The sequence below is a fragment of the Salvelinus alpinus genome, chromosome 26 (assembly GCF_045679555.1).
Source record: "Salvelinus alpinus chromosome 26, SLU_Salpinus.1, whole genome shotgun sequence".
Lineage (NCBI taxonomy): Eukaryota > Metazoa > Chordata > Actinopteri > Salmoniformes > Salmonidae > Salvelinus > Salvelinus alpinus.
The window spans coordinates 33,400,078-33,418,379 of NC_092111.1; the positions used below are offsets into that span (position 1 = coordinate 33,400,078).

The window sequence follows — 18,302 nt, forward strand, 5'->3', positions numbered from 1 at the left end:
ATGGTTAAAGTACAAAAGGAAAATAAATAAGCATAAATATGGGTTGTATTTACAATGGTGTTTGTTCTTCACTGGTTGACCTTTTCTCTCTCTCTCTGTGTCCCTACAGGCGGACCCCCAGGGGCGGGACATAGCCATCCGGCCCTTCCTGGAACACTGTGAGAACACACACATGACCATTTGGCTGGGGATCGTTTACGCATACAAGGGCCTGCTTATGGTGAGTAAGGAGAGAGATTGGTGTGTGTGTGTGTGTCCGTCACCTCAAGGACCTAGTCATGGCTAGGGAGGTAGTCTCTGAGCTGCAGGAAAGGAAGAGGTGGTGGCTGTTATCTGAACACCGTCTAGCATGTGTATAGCATGGTCATTGTGTCATGATGGAGAGTTCAATAGCAAGTTTTCTGCCACACACAAAGCACACATATGGTAATCATATCTGTGGTTGTTAGATGTCGATTTCATCAGGCATAGAGCACATTCTATTGTTCTGTCTGAATACTGGGATATGACTCATACCCTACTATACAGAGAGAAATAGCACATGACCTGCCATCGGTTCAGTGATGAGTTACTCACAATAGACTTGTCCTTCACTGAAGAGAACCTTCCACTGTGAGAAAGAGAAATATCAAAGGAAACACAAAATACTTTGATCACTGTTCTCTCCCCAACCATATAAGAGTGGTCCCATTGAGTAGTAACTAGGTTCATTGTGTGTGTGTGTGTGTGTGTGTGTGTGTGTGTGTGTGTGTGTGTGTGTGTGTGTGTGTGTGTGTGTGTGTGTGTCTCCAAGCAGAGCTCCCAGTGACGTAGTTAACCGAACCCCTCCAGAAGCCTAAGGTTTCTAAATGAAATGTGACATATTTGAAAATGTTCCGCTTCCCCTCGGCTGGTGTGTTTGAACACCTTAACTTAACTAGTCCAGACTGTAAATAATTCAGCCTTTCAGTCCACTTATAGCCATGAGAGAGAGAGAGGAAACAGAAAGAGAGCAGTTAGACAGAAAGTGAGATACATGGCGTGACAAACTTCAGAGTAATTGTGTCTGAGACAAAACTGGGACATGACAACAGTAGGAGCAGCATCTGAGGATTGAGTCATCATCTATCCTATGGCACACACACACACACACACACACACACACACACACACACACACACACACACACACACACACACACACACACACACACACACACACACACACACACACACACACACACACACACACACACACACACACACACAACCTATCCCAAGGTGTGATCATGTGACGAATGCTCATGTGATGCTGCTACATTATTATAATGTTGAGACACACTGGGGTTCTGTTCTAGAATATTCCATGCAGTGTTCTGTGAAGAACACAAAAAAACACTCAGAAAATAAACCATTTATGACCACAAAATCAAAAGGCTTTTCAAGTTTACATCAATGCTGCTGTCTGCTATGTAGGTCACATTAGATGGTATAATTCATATATTTGTGCAAATGTACATAATGTACATCTCTATATCACAACAGCTACAGTATGTACTGAACATAAATAGACCTATACATCCCTGTTAATCTTTCATTCTTTCTCTCCTCTACTCTCCTGTCCCCCTCCCCTCCTCTCTCCTCTCCTTTCCCCTCTCTCTCCTGTCTTCTCTCTCTCCTCCTCTTCCCTTCTTATCCTTCCCCTTCTCTCCCTCCTCTCTTCTATCCTCTCCCCTCTCCTCCAGTTGTTTGGGTGCTTCCTGGCTTGGGAGACGAGGAATGTGAGCATCCCGGCCCTGAATGACAGCAAGTACATCGGGATGAGTGTGTACAACGTGGGCATCATGTGTATCATCGGGGCGGCCGTGTCCTTCCTCACGCGAGACCAGCCCAATGTGCAGTTCTGCATCGTGGCTCTGGTCATCATCTTCTGCAGCACGATCACTCTCTGTCTGGTGTTTGTGCCAAAGGTAAAGAACACAGGAAATGGTATACTGTCCCCTTCCTGTCCAGCCAAGGGGCATGAAACTGCTCAACCAACTGGATTCATGCACTCTAAGAGGATCTCAGAAATGATCATGTTGCTGATTGTATGAAATACTTTCCCTTGTTTTTTAACATTCCAATATGAGTAAGCGTAACATGACATCAGAGGAATGTGATGTGACACCTTAACCTGTCATTCTAAGCCACTGCCCTTTATGACAACTTGCAGTTCATCACGATGAGGACCAATCCAGACGCAGCTACTCAGAACCGGAGGTTAAAGTTCAATACGAACCAGAAGAAAGAGGACTCCAAGACGTCCACGTCAGTGACCAGTGTGAACCAGGCCAACACGTCCAGACTGGACGGCCTGCAGACCGACAACCACCGCCTCCGCATGAAGATAACAGAGGTGACGTCATCGTAATGCTGCCTTATGTCATGTCATCACCACTTAGGGAGTCTCTCCCGACCACACCAGTCCTGTTACCTACATTTAGTCCCCAGAGTTCTCTCAATTTCACAGTCAGGAAAAGCTCATGGCCCTATTGATGTGACCAGAGAGACACCCTGTTTTCTGTTCTTCATTCTTCATATATGAGTCTTACGTTTGCGTGACATAACAGCAATGACAGTGTCCTCAGAGCTAGCCTTGTCTCTAATAGGTCCTGTCTGCCAGTAGCACCATCCTGTCACTCTATAACGTGTCTCTAATAGGTCCTGTCTGCCAGTAGCACCATCCTGTCACTCTATAAAGTGTCTCTAATAGATCCTGTCTGCCAGTAGCACCATCCTGTCACTCTATAAAGTGTCTCTAATAGGTCCTGTCTGCCAGTAACACCATCCTGTCACTCTATACAGTGTCTCTAATAGGTCCTGTCTGCCAGTAGCACCATCCTGTCACTCTATACAGTGTCTCTAATAGGTCCTGTCTGCCAGTAGCACCATCCTGTCACTCTATAAAGTGTCTCTAGTAGGTCCTGTCTGCCAGTAGCACCATCCTGTCACTCTATACAGTGTCTCTAATAGGTCCTGTCTGCCAGTAACACCATCCTGTCACTCTATACAGTCTCTCTAATAGGTCCAGTCTGCCAGTAGCACCATCCTGTCACTCTATAAAGTGTCTCTAATAGGTCCTGTCTGCCAGTAACACCATCCTGTCACTCTATACAGTGTCTCTAATAGGTCCTGTCTGCCAGTAGCACCATCCTGTCACTCTATAAAGTGTCTCTAATAGGTCCTGTCTGCCAGTAACACCATCCTGTCACTCTATAAAGTGTCTCTAATAGGTCCTGTCTGCCAGTAGCACCATCCTGTCACTCTATAAAGTGTCTCTAATAGGTCCTGTCTGCCAGTAACACCATCCTGTCACTCTATACAGTGTCTCTAATAGGTCCTGTCTGCCAGTAGCACCATCCTGTCACTCTATACAGTGTCTCTAATAGGTCCTGTCTGCCAGTAGCACCCGCCTGTCACTCTATAAAGTGTCTCTAGTAGGTCCTGTCTGCCAGTAGCACCATCCTGTCACTCTATAAAGTGTCTCTAATAGGTCCTGTCTGCCAGTAGCACCATCCTGTCACTCTATAAAGTGTCTCTAATAGGTCCTGTCTGCCAGTAGCACCATCCTGTCACTCTATAAAGTGTCTTTAATAGGTCCTGTCTGCCAGTAGCACCATCCTGTCACTCTATAAAGTGTCTCTAATAGGTCCTGTCTGCCAGTAGCACCATCCTGTCACTCTATAAAGTGTCTCTAATAGGTCCTGTCTGCCAGTAGCACCATCCTGATAAAGTGTATCGTACTTTCCACTTTCATTTATAGAACATATGATGTTTTATGTCTTTGACGTTGAATGACATGAGAAATCTTGTGCCAATCACATAGGCTTTTCTAGAAATCTCTCTGTCATGCATTTCACTGTATCTATTCTCTTCTCGGGTGCAAGAGTAGCCATTGCCCTTGTAGTCGTTCCTAACGCCACTCTTGAAGTACAATGGAGTTGAATAGAAAAGGTTTCTTTCTGATCAAAATCAATACATTTCAGTAGGCAACCCTTATCTGTCCTTGCATCACTATTTAACTATATTTTAACAATGGGTAACACTTTGTTTTAAGGGTCCATAATAAACCATTTATAAGGCATTTAAGGCATTTACAAACCATTTGTTCAACATTTATTAATCATTACTCCCAAAGTTTAAAACTATTTTAACCTCTTAAACATTATGTTCACATCTTAAACACAAATTTAACATCTTAAACATTATGTCAACATCTTAAACATTATTTTTACATCTTAAACATTATGTTCACATCTTAAACACAATTTTAACATCTTAAACATTATGTTAACATCTTAAACATTATGTTAACATCTTAAACATTATGTTTACATCTTAAACATTATGTTAACATCTTAAACACAATTTTAACATCTTAAACGTTATGTTAACATCTTAAACACTATTTTAACCCCATAAACTAAATGTTCTCTGTGCAGTTGGATAAGGAACTGGAGGAGGTGACCATGCAGCTGCAGGACACCCCAGAGAAGACCCCGTACATCAAGCAGAACCACTACGGAGACGTCAACAACATCCTCAGCATACGCAACTTCACAGACGGCAAAGGTGACTGACCACTGCTGCTTTTGTTCACACTTCTACAGCATCACCTCCCACATATTCCTCACTCATTTGAACAGACAGACACACCTCTGTCAGCATGGACTGCTGCTGCTGCACCCACTGTCTGCACATGATTCTCTCTGAAGAGTTGTACTCATCTGTCCAAGGTAAAAGAGCTGTGCTTACCTCATAGATAGGGAACAGCAAGCGTTTAATTGTTCCACCAGTTTCTTGTCTGCTAATGATACAATACTACTATTGTCATGACAACTATTTATTTTTTATTTAACCTTTATTTAACTAGGCAAGTCAGTTAAGAACAAATTCTTATTTACAATGACGGCCTACCAAAAGGCCTCCTGCGGGGACGGGGGCTGGGATTAAAAATAAAATTTATATCAAAATATAGGAGAAAACACACATCACGACAAGAGAGACAACACAACATAAAGAGAGACCTAAGACAACAACATAGCATGGCAGCAACACATGACAACACAGCATGGCAGCAACACAACATGACAACAACATGGTAGCAACACAACATGGCAGGAGCACAAAACATGGCACAAACATTATTGGGCACAGACAACAGCACAAAGGGCAAGAAGGCAGAGACAACAATACATCACGCAAAGCAGCCACAGCTGTCAGTAAGAGTGTCCATGATTGAGTCTTTGAATGAAGAGATTGAGATAAAACTGTCCAGTTTGAGTGTTTGTTGTAGCTCGTTCCAGTCGCTAGCTGCAGCGAACTGAAAAGACGAGCGACCCAGGGATGTGTGTGCTTTGGGGACCTTTAACAGAATGTAACTGGCAGAACAGGTGTTGTATGTGGAGGATGAGGGCTGCAGTAGGTATCTCAGATAGGGGGGAGTGAGGCCTAAGAGGGTTTTATAAATAAGCATCAACCAGTGGGTCTCGCGCGTACACAGAAATGACCAGTTTACAGAGGAGTATAGTGCAGTGATGTGTCCAACAAGGAGCATTGGTGGCAAATTTGATGGCAGAATGGTAAAGACCATTTAGCCGCTCGAGAGCACCCTTAGCTGCCGATCTATAAATTACGTCTCCGTAATCTAGCATGGGTAGGATGGTCATCTGAATCAGGGTTTGTTTGGCATCTGGGGTGAAAGAGGAGTGATTACGATAGTGGAAACCAAGTCTAGATTTAACTTTAGCCTGCAGCTTTGATATGTGCTGAGAGAAGGACAGTGCTCCGTCTAGCCACACTCCCAAGTACCATCTCAAGCTCTAATTCCTCAGAGGTAGTAATCACACCTTTGGGGAGAGGGGCATTCTTCTTACCAAACCAAGGTTAAGGGCAGAGAAAGCTTGTTGGACACTAAGAAAGCTTTTTGTAGAGCGTTAAACACAAAATCCGGGGATGGGCCAGCTGAGTATAAGACTGTATCATCTGTATATAAATGGATGAGAGCTTCCTACTGCCTGAGCTATGTTGTTGATGTAAATTAAGTAGAGAGTGGGGCCTAGTATCGAGCCTTGGGGTACACCCTTGCCTTGGGGTACACCCTTGGTGACAGGCAGTGGCTGAGACAGCAGATGTTCTGACTTTATACACTGCACTCTTTGAGAGAGGTAGTTAGCAAAGCAAGCCAAAGACTACACCGTAGTACCTCTCTCGTAGTTCAGGACTACAGTACTGTGAACCGAAGTTTGTCGATTGCTCAATGATAAGCTTCTGTTCAGCATTTAGACTGACAGACAGACATATAGAGAAATATAAATGGGTCATTATATTCACCATGAGGATTCAGCTACGTCGTAGAGAACACCACCACGTCCATATCTCTACCTCAGCCATCAGTATTCATGAGACTGGCTGGACTAAATGCATCTGGGCTGTGAATGAGTGGCTGTTATAAGAGTACAACAGTGTCAACAGTGATTACAATCACAACCAAGTACAAAGAACACTCTCCATAGTGCATGAATATTCATTAGCACATGGTTTGGACTTGAAGGTAGAGCGGTGGGGTTGACTGACCACGGCCTTCATATTAGGAATTGTCTCAGTTGTCAGGCCAGTTCAAATACGTAGTCCTCAACTCCTACAGTTGTTAGTTGTCAGTTGACAAGTTTGAGAGTGTCATAAGACAATTGAGGAACCTAATATGGGTGCCGTAAAGGATCTGGAGAGTAGTTACAGAGTTCAGAAGACATTAATATTACTGTGAGGTTATCTCTCAGGGCACAAGAGATAGTGACCTGTTACAGTAAATTGCTCTTTTGACACCATCCCACCAACATTGTTTTCAGAGGTGGGTTTATATATTATTCATTTCCAAATAGGATTATTCCGTGAATTGCTCACATTAATAAATAATTTACCGCCGCAATCCAATCCATATGAATCCATTATGCTATGTTTAGACATGCGCTCCTGTATCCTCCTCTTCAGATGCACATTTAGGATACACAATGCCACAGTGTGATCGTCCAATCAGGTCAATGTTATGCTAAGAGGTGAAGATCTGGGTCAACTGGAGAGGAACAAATGGACACAAAAGGGGATCATTTCGGGGCTCTCCAGGTGGCGTTTGAAACACTGATAAGGCTGTTTACTTTGATAACAACTGTGTTCACACTCACCGTCTGTCTCCCACGGTGACGAGAGGCCAACACCAGAATCCTGTCAGGCTGTTTCCCCCCTGGACTAAAATATTTTCCACAACATCAAGAAGCACAGCAGTCCCTCTCTCACTCGCTTTCTCTCTCTCTCTCTCTCCTCTGACTCTCTCCATCTGGCTGTCTCACTTTCTTTCTCTATATATCTGTTCATCTCTCTTTCCCTCTCTCTGTGTCTCCCTCCATGAAGCCTCTCTGATTGTGCTACCAGCAGAGCTCCATGTTGAACACACAGAACAGAAGTGTTGTCTTTGTTTGCTGCTGCCGTTAAAGTAATGCCCGACAGATACTGTATCAGTGATGTAATGCCCGACACTGTATCAGTGATGTAATGCCCGACACTGTATCAGTGATGTAATACCCGACAGATACTGTATCAGTGATGTAATGCCCGACAGATACTGTATCAGTGATGTAATGCCCGACACTGTATCAGTGATGTAATGCCCGATACTGTATCAGTGATGTAATACTGTATCAGTGATGTAATGCCCGACAGATACTGTATCAGTGATGTAATGCCCGACAGATACTGTATCAGTGATGTAATGCCCAACAGATACTGTATCAGTGATGTAATACCCGACAGATACTGTATCAGTGATGTAATACCCGACAGATACTGTATCAGTGATGTAATGCCCGACAGATACTGTATCAGTGATGTAATGCCCGACAGATACTGTATCAGTGATGTAATGCCCGACAGATACTGTATCAGTGATGTAATACCCGACAGATACTGTATCAGTGATGTAGTACCCGACAGATACTGTATCAGTGATGTAATACCCGACAGATACTGTATCAGTGATGTAATGCCCGACAGATACTGTATCAGTGATGTAATACCCGACAGATACTGTATCAGTGATGTAATGCCCGACAGATACTGTATCAGTGATGTAATACCCGACAGATACTGTATCAGTGATGTAATACCCGACAGATACTGTATCAGTGATGTAATGCCCGACAGATACTGTATCAGTGATGTAATGCCCGACAGATACTGTATCAGTGATGTAATACCCGACAGATACTGTATCAGTGATGTAATGCCCGACAGATACTGTATCAGTGATGTAATGCCCGACAGATACTGTATCAGTGATGTAATACCCGACAGATACTGTATCAGTGATGTAATGCCTGACATTGATGCTGTTACAGACAAATTAAGGTCCTAGAATCTTCACAGTAATGATGTAATGCTATCTATTATTATTAGTATGACTGATGGTGGTACATTCTTCAGTGTCCTTAGCTTCTCAGGTGTTGTGATCTGAACAAGGCATAGGGGACATACCAATGGCACACTATTCCCTATATAGTGCACTACTTTTGCTCAGAGCTCTATTGGAATCCTATCGGGTCCTGGTCAAAGGTAGTGAACTACACTGAGTGTACAAAACATCCTAATATTGAGGTGCAGCTCCCCCATTTCTGCTCTCAGAACAGCCTCAATTCGTCCGGACATGGACGCTACAAGGTGTCGAAAGTGTTCCACAGGGATGCTGGCCCAATTCTTCCTACAGTTGTGTCAAGTTGGCTGGATGTCCTTTGGGTGGTGGACCATTCTTGATACACACGGGAAACAGCAGCTCTGCTGGGTTTCACACAAACCGGTGCGCCTGGCACCTACTATCATACCGCGTTCAAAGACACTTAAATATTTTGTCTTGCCTATTCACCCTCTGAATGGCACATGTACACAATCCATGTCTCAATTGTCTCAAGGCTTAAAAATCATTCTTTAACTCGTCTCCTCCTTTCCATATACACTGATTTGAAGTGGATTTAACAAGTGACATCAAAAAGGGATCATAGCTTTCACCTGTATTCACCTAGTCAGTCTATGTCATGGAAAGTGCAGGTGTTCCTACTGTGTTGTAGAGAATAGGGAGTCATTTTGTGATATGGTGTGACAGCCTGTATGGGGATTGATCCTGTTTGCTGTGTCATCTCTCCGTGTCTCTGCAGAGGGGGAGAAATCGATAGTGAAGAATCATCTTGAGCAGAAGCCTCAGGCCCAGTGGGGCTCCATGGATCCTTCCAGAATAAACAGAGGTCCCCTGGAGGATATCAACTCACCTGAACAGTGAGTTCTCCTCAAAAAGTATCCCTCCTCCCTCCTCCTTTTTCATCCTCCTTTTTTCCTCCTACTGTTGTTTTATGTTGCAGACTAGACATCAGATGTATTGCTGCCACCACCGGCACTGCATGGCGGTTGCTCTGGCAACCAGCTCTGTAAAAGATGGACCAATATAACGTCCCAATCATCTACACACACTCTCTCCCCCTCCCACACACTCTCTCCCCATCACACACACACACACACACACACACACACACACACACACACACACACACACACACACACACACACACACACACACACACACACACACACACACACACACACACACACACACACACACACACACACACACACACACACACACACACACACACACACACACATAACCGGCAGAGCACAGCTGACTGCATGTTGTCCCTACTCTTAAAACGTGGCGGTCCAGAACACTCATAACACACTCAGCTGACAAATAAAGAGCTACCTTCACTTATTATTCATGAGCAGGCTGGGGCATGTCGACTTCATCAGAGAGGGAAAAAAAGAGTTTAAAGCATCATGAGAGCCCTTCATTGCCGCCTCCTCTTCTCCCTCGTCCTCCAAGCTCTCCTCCTCCTCCTCCTACGTTCATCTAACTGGGACTGGATAGAGAGAACACATGAGTGAGTGAGTGAGTGAGTGAGTGAGTGAGTGAGTGAGTGAGTGAGTGAGTGAGTGAGTGAGTGAGTGAGTGAGTGAGTGAGTGGGGACATGAGAGGAACAGAAGGGAACCATGATAGAGAAGACACCGGAAGAGAGAGAGCAGAAAACGTATAGAGACAGGGAGACAGAAATGACATGATAGAGAGAGGATATGAAAAGGAGAGAGAGGAACCAAGAGGGAGGATCCATGAGAGAGTCACAGAGCTTATGTAACCAGTGATTTACGGCTACGGTTGGAAGCAGCAGTAGCAGCAGGGGTTGAAAATAGACTGGGGAGACAGAAGAAGTGGAAGAACACGGAGTTATTCCCACACCACATGAATGTTTGATCACAGGGTGGGAGGGAGGTGATTCCCAAACCTTCCATAACAAAGCCATCACCTACAGCGAGATGAACCTGGAGAAGAGTCCCCTAAGTAAGCTGGTCCTGGGGCTATATTCAAACACAAACAGACCCCACAGATCCCCAGGACAGCAACACAATTAGACCCAACCAAATCATTAGAAAATAAATAAAAATACTTCACACATTGGAAAGAATTAACAAAAAAACTGTGCAAACTAGAATACTATTTGGCCCTAAACAGAGAATACACAGTGGCAGAATACCTGACCACTGTGACTGACCCAAAATTAAGGAAAGCTTTGACTATGTACAGACGCAGTGAGCATAGCCTTGCTATTGAGAGAGGCCGCTGTAGGCAGACCTGGCTCTCAAGAGAAGACAGGCTATGTGCACACTGCCCACAAAATGAGTTGGAACTGAGCTGCACTTCCTAACCTCCTGCCAAATATATGCCCATATTAGAGACACATATTTCCCTCAGATTACAAAGACCCACAAAGAATTTGAAAACAAATCCAATATCTACTGGGTGAAATCCCAGTGTGCCATCACAGCAGCAAGATTTGTGACCTGTTGCCACAAGAAAAGGGCAACCAGTGAAGAACAAACATCATTGTAAATACAACCCATATTTATGTTTATTTATTTTCCCTTTTGTACATTGTTACAACATTGTATATAGACATAATATGATATTTGAAATGTCTCCATTCCATTGGAACTTTTGTGAGTGTAATGTTTAATGTTCATTTTATATTGTTCATTTCATTTTTGTTTATTATCTATTCCACTTACTTTGGCAATGTAAACATATGTTTCCCATGTCAATAAAGTGTTCTTTCATCAGAAAACATGTACAACAACCTGTGAGACAATTCACTGGTCTCATTTGAAAGTTGTCAGAATTGAAAGAATTTGAGCTAGTGAATGAGAAGGACATGTTTTTTCTATATTTACATAACTGCCATTTGGTTAGGTAATCGGCTTGAAAAGCAATGGCTCTAGCAGAGAGGTGCGGTGTGAGCCGTCACACCAGGCAGAAGCATGACATTTTATTTTTGTCAGAAGATCTCCAAAGCACGGAGTGGATTATGGGTTAGTGGAGAGGAGAGGAGGGACCAGGGAGGCTCTGGTGTGTTACTGTGGGGGGGTGGAGGAGGCGGGGGTGAGGGGACCAGGGAAGCTCTGGTGTGTTACTGTGTGGGGTGGAGGAGGAGGGGGTGAGGGGACCAGGGAAGCTCTGGTGTGTTACTGTGTGGGGTGGAGGAGGAGGGGGTGAGGGGACCAGGGAAGCTCTGGTGTGTTACTGTGGGGGGGTGGAGGAGGCGGGGGTGAGGGGACCAGGGAAGCTCTGGTGTGTTACTGTGTGGGGTGGAGGAGGAGGGGGTGAGGGGACCAGGGAAGCTCTGGTGTGTTACTGTGTGGGGTGGAGGAGGAGGGGGTGAGGGGACCAGGGAAGCTCTGGTGTGTTACTGTGGGGGGTGGAGGAGGAGAGGGTGAGGGGACCAGGGAAGCTCTCTGACTGACTGTGTGCGGTAATGCCAGTGAGAAGTGAGATGTCACTGACTGTGTTGTGACCCTGTTAGAGTATTGTAACTACAGTGTACAGTCATTCAGCCCTCTTTGCATCAGTAATCACAAGTGCTGGTGTACAAAAAGCCCATTTGAATTATTGAGAGTGAAACAGCACATACAGAAGCTGGCTGGATGTAAATAGTCCTGTATGAACAGTGTGTTCGCAATGTAGCACCACATCAATTTAGAAAGATTGTAGAGGGTTTAACACTTTGACAGCACACATGGGACATTAACTCCTTCAATTTAAACTTGTAATTAGTCAGGTGAATATAATGATCTTTAATGATACTTAACATGCTATATCTCTCCGTCCACAGCATACAGCGCAGGCTGTCGTTGCAGCTACCCATCCTGCACCATGCCTACCTACCCTCCATAGGGGGGGTGGACGCCAGCTGTACCAGCCCCAACGCCAGTCCCGGCTCCAGCCCGCGGCACAGACACATGCCCCCGTCCTATCGGGTCATGGTCTCAGGCCTGTGAGCATCAGTCTCCCCTGGCGCTTCCAAGAAAGGACCTCCGTGTTTTAAAAACAACAAGCAGACCCTAGCTTAGGCCGTCAGCAACAGTGGAATAATATGTGTGTTGGACCAGGGAGGGGGAAGTTGGTTCCACTCGTCATGCCTCGGTCTCTAGAACCCCTCACTAGAACCATGGGTCGGGAAGGGAAGGGGGGAGGGCACAGGAGGACCTTACAAATGACCCACGATCCAGAGCAACAACCTCCTTTGGTCTCACCCCACCCCCCCCAACAGCAGAGGACCAGACCAGACATGGGGTGGATCTGCTTCGGAGGGTTTTTATGTTGTTGTTTTTATTTTGTCATACACTGGACTATGTGTGAGCCTGTCAAAACGTGAGCATTTCAGCTACGTCAATGCCTGGGAGGCGTTACTATAGGAACAAAGGAGTTCCAGACGGGACTGACGTAGGATTCATCAAAATTCACCATTGTGAACAAGCATGTAAATAGCATACTTTCTGACTTTGACGTTCCGTTAGCTTTGAGTATGCTGTGAATGAACATATGGGGGAATGGGTCTGTATAGGGGTAGGAGGTCCTGAAAAACTAATGAAACCGTAAAAACTGGCCTACTACAAAGCAAAATGTAAGACAAATTGGTTTGTGTAATATTACTGCATCATTGTAGTGCGTTAATTGTGTTAAATGGATTGGCTCATGGCAAGAAGTAAGATTACTCTCATTTCTGTGACTAGCAAAATGTCAAAAGACACCAGGGGCCAATTCTTTTAACTTGGAGTAATATGCACACAGCTTTGTTACATTTGCACCATTCATTTTTCTTCAAGATTATGCTATCTCTTTTCACAGGCCTTTAATGTGTTTCAACTTCCCTAGTTTAATTTACCTCCAAACAAGAATGAAATACTACAGTACAGTAGAATACCTTTAGAAGGCAACAGAACCAAACAGGACAGATTTCCAGGAAACAATGACAATAGTAATGACTCTCCATGTTCACTATGTGTTGACACACACACACACAAACACATAAAGATACACACCTATAGGGAAACAGGAGTGCACACCGTATCCTAGTGATGTTACGTGTCCAGGCGAGGCCTCGCCAAACAGGCTCCCATTACCACTGTAAATGGTCCAGAAACTGTGATGTCACTCCATTATCTGGCTGTAGTGAGGATAAAGAAGTATCGTTCTAATGACTATACGTTTCATAAGTCAATGAAATAGGTGCATGGTCAGACAGCATCAAAAGTGGTGAGAAATTGAGATCAAAGACTTGGACAGAGGTTCTGTTGACAAGACATACATTCAGATCGTGATGAGGATGTGGGTTTGCCATTTCGGTTTCATCAGTAGTTTTGAAACCGTGAAATTAAGTCCCTTTAAGCTGTTTCAATTAGTTAATCTAAATTTCAATGACCAAAATGGCAAGTGGAAGATACGTGAGCCGTATGTGAACCCTATCCAGATGTGGCTTAAGCAGAAATGGCGCCGATGGAGACCACAGAACTGCCCACAACAATGGAACCACAGACTGGGAGAGAAGCACCTCTAAATCACCTGGCACTTAGCAACAGTGGAACATACATCAGAGTTGCTATAGAAATGTATTTCTGTGCAGTTGGCCCAAAGGTAATTTCTTGGACTAAAATAGGGCCGTAGACATAGCTAGCTATCGTAATTTTTTTTGTACAACTGTTGTCACAAGAACAAGAAAAACGCAAAGTGGACGAAATCCACCGAAAAGTTACGTATCATCATCAGAAGTCTAGATTTGTTTCAGCTTATATTTCACCATTGGTGTCTTGGTTCCAGTTTTAGTTTTATAAAGGCGTTTGTTGAGCTCTGTGCTTGTAGTCGTATCCTGTACCCTGCAGGAGCCACAGTATACACCAGGCCCAGTAGGTAGTGGTGGTGGTGGTGTGGGCCAGGCTAAATTAACTCAACAAGAATCTGTAACGCATCTGTAAATTGTATAACCTGTCATGACTTCTTAACCATTCAATGCTCCAACACCTGGAATATACAGGGTGAGATAGATCACTTGGGGACAACTCATTACAGAGAGTGGGCTGCTCTGTGAGCTGGGCCTGGCGTCTGAACGCTGATGATGTCTGTCAGCCAAGGAGGAAGCCTATTGGAGGACAAGGAATGGTTGGGAAGGAGCAGGTTGGAGACAGTACTGCTATTGGACACATCCAGGTGTGAATTCCTGTCTGAGCTCCTCCCCCTAGCCTGGAGTCAATGGGGCTGTCCAGAGCAGCAACACAGCAGCTCAGACCTCCATGAAGTGAAAAGGCTTCTTTCTCATCCATCTTTGCCCACCAGAGAAACACACAGTCTCTTCTGAGTGAGTGAGACACTGGGGTTGGTTGTTCCTTCAGAAAAAAAACGACACATTTTATATATTACATTATATGTGATTGTGTAAAATTTGCTGATACCCTGATGGTGTTGATGTATGTATGAAATATTTGGTATTTGGCTTTCTCAAGATGGCATGAAATAAAATGTATAATTCACATAGGAGTTACCTGTTTTTACGACTGTCGTGACAAATCCACTCTGTTTCTTCTCAGTCAAGCCAGTTTCATTTTTATATCCCGTCAAAACGTTGCTTTAATTTCTGCCAACCTCTTGTTCAGCAGTCCTGTCACATTCTTTAAGAGGACATCACCAAGCAGTCAATGTCAAAGCCAAGATTCTCAGTGAGAAATCCCCCCACACACAATATAATGTAAACTACATGCAGCATTACACATGCTGCAAGATGCTGAGGGCAATAAGTGTACAACACGTAATAGCTTGGGCTAGCTGTATCAGAATGAACCTATAGAACAGTCAATAACACATCAAAAATGTTCTTTTCTCAGCATTCATGGAACCTGACAGTCACTATTTATTGTTCTTACAAAATGCCAAATGCTGTTTATCAGGTACTGTTACTTTTATTTGCAATGTGCCCTAATTTTCTATTATTAATTAAAAATTGTTCTCAACGTCTGCAACAATAGTTCATCAAATGCAATGTTAGTAGCTAAAGGGCTCATAATAAATGGTAATAAACTGCTTTTTCATGCTATCGTTCTGTATTAGCCAGGGCTACTCTGTTCTTCGGTTTCTTTCAGTTTAAAGGTCAAAAACACGTGTGTGTATATAAATATATATATATATATTCATATATTTGTATATATCGTCATCAGGGTTTCTGGAAAATCTATTACAAAATCTATGAGAAATATACAGTACCAGTCAAAAGTTTGGACACACCTACTCATTTAAGGGTGTATTTATTTGTATTATTTTCTACATTGTAGAATAATAGTGAAGACATCAAAACTATGAAATACCACATATGGAATCATGTAGTAAGCAAAAAAGTGTTAAACAAATCAAATATATTTTATATTTGAGATTCTTCAAAGTAGTCACCCTTTGCCTTAATGACAGCTTTGCACACTCTTGGCATTTTCTCAACCAGCTTCATGAGGTAGTCATCTGGAATGCATTTAAATTAACAGGTGTGCCTTGTTAAAAGTTAATTTGTGGAATTTCTTTCATTCTTATTGAGTTTAAGCCAATCAGTTGTGTTGTAAAAAGGTAGTGGTGGTGTACAGAAGACAGCGCTATTTGGTAAAAGACCAAGACCATATTATGGCAAGAACAGCTCAAATAAGCAAAGAGAAACGACAGTCTATCATTACTTTAAGACATGAAGGTCAGCCAATCCTGAAAATTTCAAGAACTTTGAACGTTTCTTCATGGGCTGTCGTAAAAACCATCAAGCACTATGATGAACCTGGCTCTCATGAGTACCGCCACAGGAAAGGAAGACCCAGAGTTACCTCTGCTGTAGAGGATAAGTTCATTAGTTATCAGCCTCAGAAATTGCAGCCCAAATAAATGCTTCACAGAGTTCAAGTAACAGACACATCTCAACATCAACTGTTCAGAGGTGACTGCGTGAATCAGGCTTTCATGGCCGAATTGCTGCAAAGAAACCACTACTAAAGGACACCAATAATAATAAGAGACTTGCTTGGGCCAAGAAACACGAGCAATGGACATTGGACTGATGGAAATCTTTCCTTTGGTCTGATGAGTCCAATTTTGTGATTTTTGGTTCCAACCGCCATGTCTTTGTGAGACGCAGAGTAGGTGAATGGATGATCTCCACATGTGTGGTTCCCACCGTGAAGCATGGAGGGGGAGTTGTGATGGTGCTTTGCTTGTGACACTGTCTGTGATATTTAGAATTCAAGGCACACTTAACAAGCATGGCTACCACAGCATTCTGCGCGATACGCCATCCCATCTGGTTTGCGCTTAGTGGGATTATCATTTGTTTTTCAACAGGACAATGACCCAACACACCTCCAGGCTGTGTAAGGGCTATTTGACCAGGAAGGAGAGTGATGGAGTGCTGCATCAGATGACCTGGCCGCCACAATTTTCAACCTCAACCCAATTGAGATGGTTTGGGATGAGTTGGAACGCAGAGTGAAGGAAAAGCAGCCAACAAGTGCTCAGCATATGTGGGAACTCCTTCAAGACTGTTGGAGAGAATGCCAAAAGTGTGCAAAGCTGTCATCAAGGCAAAGGGTGTCTACTTTGAAGAATCTAAAATATATTTTGATTTAACAAACACTTTTTTGGTTACTACATGATTACATACGTGTTATTTCATAGTTTTGACGTCTTACTATTATTCTACAATGTAGAAAATAGTAAAAACAAAGAATAACCCTTGAATGAGTATGTGTGTCCAAACTTTTGACTGGTACTGTATATAAAAATAAACTTCATTCTGTTACTGTTTTTGTCAATTTAATATGTGGTATTCCAAACACACATTGTAGAATTTAAGTTAAATTTATTAACCTTATGTTAAATGCAAAATATAACATGTATGAGAAGGGCAATAACTTGTTTTATTATTCCAGAAACATAGAGAAATATATATACCAATCTTTATGTTCTAAACATAGATTTTTCATAAGAAACCTTGACGTTCACAATGGCCACGATGATACTTGGAACATATTGGAAACTTTTTTTTATTTACAGTATCTGTAACTATGGTATGAAAAGTTGAGATAGATATGAAAACGTGTATAAAATAAGTATCACACTGGACTACAATAACATTTTGGAACCATCGGTTGTTATGGGGCATTTTGAACAGAATTATTCTTTAAAATGTCTGAATGTTATGGGACAGCCTTTACTTTTCACATCAACGTCAAATAAAGTGAGACTGAAAATAACTTTATAAAAGTTTTGTTTTGATCAATTCAAAAAGCCTAATAGTTTAAAGAACTCCAGATTGTTTCAGTCTGCCTGTATTCAGAGGCCTATTGATGTACTGTTGTCTACCCTTAGGCTAGTGCTCTTTACATATAGCTTTTAAAGAAATAGGAAGTCAAGTAAAGCACAGTTAATGTTTTTGTGATCTCAGTTATGTTCATTATAACGGCAATTAAAACAACTGTTTTATCCACAAGGCAAGGTTGTCGAAGGCCTCGATTCAATGTTAAACTGTGTTGGGCGACATCCGCATAGCAGATGCTTTACAGGTGTAACTGTAGCTTTAAAATCGGTTAACAGCTGTTCTTCCGTGTCACAAATCACGCCCTTACTATCCCTACCATGTTAGAAGTTCATAACGCCGATAGAAAGTGTAAACTATATTGATGATAGAAATAATGACATGTTTTCATGTTCATTTGGAGCGGGGGAATGTATAGCCTAATTGAGGTGTAGATAACGGATTTGAGTTTTTGAACTTCTAACACAGCTGCGTGGGCTTTGTCTGAATGTCGGGTGTGGTTTCGTTGCGTCCAATGGCAGTGTC

At 43.1% G+C, this 18,302-nt stretch overlaps 1 protein-coding gene across 1 annotated transcript in view; it reads left to right on the top strand.

Annotated features, from left to right (window-relative positions):
* Positions 1-17,715, top strand: part of LOC139555211 (gamma-aminobutyric acid type B receptor subunit 2-like) — a 434,218-nt gene extending 416,503 nt beyond the window's left edge. Inside the window, exons 14-19 of the mRNA XM_071368821.1 lie at positions 110-220; positions 1,724-1,948; positions 2,194-2,376; positions 4,463-4,592; positions 9,221-9,338; positions 12,279-17,715. Coding sequence (XP_071224922.1) covers positions 110-220; positions 1,724-1,948; positions 2,194-2,376; positions 4,463-4,592; positions 9,221-9,338; positions 12,279-12,444 — 933 coding nt within the window. The 3' untranslated portion in view covers positions 12,445-17,715. The remainder of the gene's footprint in view (positions 1-109; positions 221-1,723; positions 1,949-2,193; positions 2,377-4,462; positions 4,593-9,220; positions 9,339-12,278) is intronic.
* Positions 17,716-18,302: the final 587 nt, after the last annotated feature.